This window comes from Medicago truncatula, chromosome 2, assembly GCF_003473485.1.
Source record: "Medicago truncatula cultivar Jemalong A17 chromosome 2, MtrunA17r5.0-ANR, whole genome shotgun sequence".
In the NCBI taxonomy this organism is placed as follows: Eukaryota; Viridiplantae; Streptophyta; class Magnoliopsida; order Fabales; family Fabaceae; genus Medicago; species Medicago truncatula.
The window spans coordinates 7,494,150-7,499,658 of record NC_053043.1 but is presented as its reverse complement, the minus strand read 5'-3'; the positions used below and the strand labels follow the sequence as shown (position 1 = coordinate 7,499,658).

General features: G+C 34.1%; 1 protein-coding gene and 1 long non-coding RNA gene across 2 annotated transcripts; both read right to left on the bottom strand.

The window, feature by feature from the left end:
* Positions 1-457: 457 nt before the first annotated feature.
* Positions 458-2,464, bottom strand: LOC112419058 (uncharacterized). The gene is made up of 3 exons (XR_003009089.2): positions 2,334-2,464; positions 2,164-2,254; positions 458-1,298 (listed from the first exon to the last, which is right to left on the bottom strand). It is a non-coding gene; the product is annotated as an uncharacterized lncRNA (long non-coding RNA).
* A 185-nt stretch (positions 2,465-2,649) lies between these two features.
* Positions 2,650-4,031, bottom strand: LOC120578286 (ribonuclease DdI). Its single transcript, XM_039830941.1, has 3 exons — positions 3,629-4,031; positions 3,319-3,557; positions 2,650-3,229 (listed from the first exon to the last, which is right to left on the bottom strand). Exons 1-3 carry the CDS (start codon positions 4,029-4,031, stop codon positions 2,822-2,824), a joined length of 1,050 nt encoding a protein of 349 aa, XP_039686875.1. The 3' UTR covers positions 2,650-2,821.
* Between the last annotated feature and the right edge of the window lie 1,478 nt (positions 4,032-5,509).

The window sequence follows — 5,509 nt, the reverse complement described above, 5'->3', positions numbered from 1 at the left end:
ATAATTGTTTCACATTATTCAATAACACTAAAAAAATTCATTTTCTTGAGTAAAAACTCAATTCAACCTCAAAATTTTCTGATGGTCCAATTTAATTCTTATAGAAAATTATATCCAAATTAGTTTGATATTATGTTTTGTTCAAAATTAAATTAAACACTCTCCCTACTTCTATAAAGGGTTGAAGAGGTCATTTAATACGCGATTCGATAACACGCAACTAAAGAGCACCCGATTCTCAGATCAATGCACATTGCTACCAATATTTCCACTCTTGAAGCTAAAGCTTTTCCCCATGGTTTGCCAAGATTGCAATTGTTAAAAATTTAACGCATAATTTTGAAAACAACTTGCAAATGCTGCTGCCATTTAAGAGAATAGAATAACATCTTAATATGCCCTGAGAAAGAAAAAATATTTTCTCAATTAATGAATTATACTGTTGCAATACCACCAATATTGCTGTCAGCGCCTTGCTATATCTGCATTCAAAATGAGATGTCCCTGCTGCACTACAACAGACGCCTGCACCTGTTACAGAAAAGGCACTCTCAAATGCCAAAAATTATAACCCTGCTAAAGCCATATCCTCTTGCTACCAAATTGAAGTAATTTAATAATAACCACCTTAGCTCCTATACTCACAGCACCACAAGACTCCCTCTGCTTCCAAACAAAAGCTCGAGACATTAAGAGAACATTCCCTCTTCAGCAGACCGACAGAAACACCACAGTCAGCAACAACAAGAAAACACCACAGACAGACCCCCACCTCAGACTATGAATCAACAATTTGTCAATCTGCCACGACTTCGGATATTTCAGACACAGCATAAATAATCTGTGATGTTACAGAGAAATGCCCTAGGACTTAAAGAGCTAGGTGTTAAAAAGGTCCGCCACAATTTTAATACAAGAGCCTCCAATCACCTAGTTGGCATAACCAAGAAAGAACCTGAACCAACAACATCAGGTTCAAGCAATACAAAACACAAAAGAAAAACCACCTGAATCAAGCAAAATCATTTTGGTTGGGCAATGCCAATCAATGTTGTCAACACAAGAAGCTACAATACATAAATAAATGGGACATAAACTTCTTAATAGGTAACTACATTCATGATAAGCAAGGGACCACGACATTCTTAAACTTCAACACCTTTAACTTGCCATGTTTCTAATATATAGTAGCATATCCCCTTTATTCATCGACCAATCACTCATTGTTGCAAAATTCCAACACCTTGAGTTATAGGGAAGTCTCTCTTATTAACAAACAAGCAGCACCTAAAGCACACCTAAGTTAAGAAAATAGTAGGCATAACGTTCTCAAGAGTGACCGCATTGTTTAATATTGAAAACTGGAATATGTGTGCTACCATGACAGAAAATGACAACAAAAAGACCCTAGTAGAACCAAATTCAACCATAATTTATTGTTGGGCATGTCATGACATATTGCCATGATTATCAACATCGAAATGCTCCAATCAGAAATTATATTTCAAAACCATAACTAGCATCAAAATATAATCCCATCAACAATCAAAATGTCACACCAACTCAACATGGTTAAAATTTCCATTCATAATGTACATGTGCAATGAGGAAAAAAAATAGTCACATGCAACAAGACACAACATTCACATGATCTCCTGGTTTCTTACATCGAGTATTAATAGGGAGCAGGATTGTTGGTCTTTATCTTTACTTCTCTATTATTATGAGCAAAGAAACATTTTTCAGAACCAATTAACATTTTTTTTTTTTAACTTATTGTAGTAAAATCTCATATTCAAGGAGGGTTGTCTTCGCTAGTAGTCCACGCTATATAGCATTTTCATTTTTGGAATCAGACTATGTTGGCATAGTTGCTTGAACGACAAAAATCACTCATTTGACAAACACCAACAACTATTTTTTTTGCAGTTAACAACTTAACCTAATGATTTAGTAAAATTTAAATGTATACAAGTTCACTTGATTAGGGAATTCATAATATGCATACCCATAAACTAGAAATTGAGAAATGAAACAAAAATTCATAAACCCTTAGAGCTCAGAAAATGCAGAAAACAAAATTTATAAATCCAAATCCCTAACATTAACATTAAGCTCTCAACTAAAATTGAGTCACAAATTACAGTAAAAGATAAAGCTCACCTAACTCTATGCGGTAGACAACTCTCTAAACACTGGTTGTGCGACAACCTCATTTTTGGCGTGGAAAATCTAACTCACGATTCACCCCGCCCTGAAAATGTGTTGGAAATTTATTTTTAATGAAAAAGTACAATATATTTTTAACGGAAATAAGAAATTTTGAAAGTCACCTTTGAAACAAACCACAAAGGAAAGAAGGAAATTCAGAAAGGAAAAAAAATGAAGCTTCTGTAGATGGATGAATGAATGTTATGGCAACGGAGAAGGCCATGATGTCTCTTCCTCTTTCTCAAACCTTCCCTGTTTTCGTTCTCCATGTTTTGTTTTATTTTTATTTTTATTTAAGCTGAGTCATAGCATTTTGCCACATAGGCGTGTGTCAAAGGGTGGAAAGATTGTAGAACTAAACATTAACGTAAAAAATAAATAAACAATCGTTGATATAAATCTAAAATTATACCATATAATATATATATATCAGGAGCCAAAGTATAAATTTATTACAAAACACTAGGTACAGCATGTACCTAGTCTGAAAAGAAATCTAAGCAATCAACTTATTTTATAATATATTAATTCATAAGTAAGTGTAGTCTTTGCCATGCATCATGAATAAAAAGTAACCAATGCTCCACCAACCATAACCGTCACCTGTGTATTAGGCCGCAAAAGCTACCATCGGTTGACAACTTGGCTTCTTGTTAATTGACGTAGGACATACCATGTACGTTGTTGCTGTTGATGGATCGAGACAGAGCCGTATCTCGGCCAAGTAATTGCCGGCGGCAACACAAACCAGCTCGGGATCAGATCCCGTCTTTGCATTTATAGCTGTGATAATCCTAGTTTGATCATAACTTTTCCCGGGTGTAATACCAGCTTGCTCCAGTATAGCAGTTATATTTTCTCTGGCCCAGAGATTAACTCCATGTTGAAAATAATCAATTTTTTGGAATGTGGAGCAGGTTCCATGTTTCCTCCACTCGTGCTTCCAGAATTGATTATTATTCATTGTGGTAGTTACACTTGGCCACGGAATTGTTAGCATTGGTGTCAAAATTTTAATCTGATGAAATGCAAAAATAAAAAATTATGTTCAAGACTTCAAGTCATATAAGATAGCAAAAGAAAAATGCAAAATATTAATAAGCATACGTCAGCTTGATTTAACACTTCATGCGAGCAGACAGATGGTTGTGATTGGCCCTTGTTCGAGGGCCATAATCCATGTACTGTGAATATTTTGGGGAGTGTGGTGGATATGCATTTGATTTTTGGATCCTTGCAAACACCCAAGGCCCACTGTTCTACCCTTCGTAATGATTGAATGATGGTGACGGTGGTGATGGCGATGGTGATGGTGCTAGTGCTGCTAATATTGCCAATGTCGAAGTCTGAAAAATATAAAATAAAACATTATAATATATGAATAATTGAATGTCATAATATGAATAAAATGCATTACAATATACCTGTTGAATTGCAAACTCTGTGATTGCTTTCAGATCCCTGGCTCCTTGGTAATCAACGGGTGGCTTTCCGGGGGAAAACGCCTTTATAGTTGGAAATCCTCTAATACCATATTCATGAGCCAGAGACTTGTGAGCATCAGCATCAAGTGCTGCCACAGTAACTACACCCTTTAATACAGTAGCTGCCTTCTCCCATATAGGAGTCAGAACCTCACAGTGTCCACACCGTGGAGCAAAGAATTCAACAAGAACAACTTCATTTGAATTCAGAACCTTGGAGTTGAAGTTGTCAGGAGTGAGTTGAAGAACGGTTGAGGAAGAACCGTAGATAGCTTGAGAGAGGATGAGATTGTTAAAGAGTAAGATAGTTAGAGCAATGCATGAGAGTTTCGCCATTGTTGAAGAAGGGTATATTGATGGATGGATGGATAATTGCAGAGATGAGGATAGTATATATAGTACTCCAAATGATAAGAAATGGCATGGATCATAAAAACGAAGCTTGGCGAGTCAAGTACGTCTTTCCTTTACATTTTTTTTTTTATATATTTCGAATTGTTTATTGTTTTTTAAGCAAATACTTTAAATTAACCTAATTTCTTACTATTTAATTACGAGTCTGAGCAAATGAAAAGAGTACAGAAAAAGAATCAAAGGAGAATAAAAACTGGTGAAATCACTAAAAGAGAAGCTTGAAAAATCAAACACGTCTTTCCTATACCTTTTTTACATTCCCAAATGTTTATTTTTTTGTATTCATATTTGTTTTCGTATATATTATCAAAATGGTTTTAGACTGTCTCAAAACAGCCAAAAAATTATAAATGAATTACAAGTGAATGAATTAAAAGTTGCGTTTGCGTGAGGAATAATATTTTTACAAAATTGAAACTATGTGGGAGCCATACTTTTAAATTTTTACTATACTGCGTGTGCATTCTTTATTCTTTTATGACGATTGTGGACAACTAGAGAAAGATAGTGATATAAGGTTTGACATAGGAATTAAATTTGGGTTTGTGTGTAGAGAATTATTTTCACAAAATTGAAGACTGTATATATGAGTGGGAAAAATAGTATTTACTAATTAAGTCTGGTTTCCTTTTCTAATTTGTAGTGGACATATATCAAATATGCTTTCCTAAAAAATATATATCAAAGATGCTTTCCTAAACTAGGGATACGTTCTTGTTGTGGAGTTTCACAGTGGGAACTTATTAATTAAGTACATGACATGCAACACAGCATAGGACCAATAAGGTCGAGTGAGGCATTTGGGCGTGAGGACAGCTAGTTTGGTGAACGATGCTTTTGGAGACATAAAACTGTTTAAGGAAAACATAAATGAAGCAAGTGTGGTCATCCAAGATATATAGTAAGGAAACATTTAAAACGATGAACAGAGGCAGTTGCATGAGAACCCAACTTATCTACATGAACCAAATCAAACAATGCTTTCCTTAAAAATAAAATTATCAAAAATGCTGGTGGTTGAATTCTAATTTTCTTCCAAAATATCACATCATGGTATTTGGGTGGTTACTAACATAATTTTAGGCTTATCCGTTTCCTCATCTTTTAAATAATTATTTTGTTGCGATCGGGAAATCGTATTGTAAGATAGTTTAGGTTTGGATTATATTGGGCCTAAGTCAAATATTTTTAGATGTACATGTGAAAGTCACTTTGATGTTAAAATCAGGTACTTTTTCCGTCCCAAAATAAATGTGTTATTTGTAAAAAAAAAAATGTTCTAAACAATTGGTTCATTTCACGATTTAATGCAATATTAAATTACAATTATAACTTTAATTAATATTAATTTCGTTACTCTCTATTAAATATATTTTACTTTTCATTTATGATAATGGAAA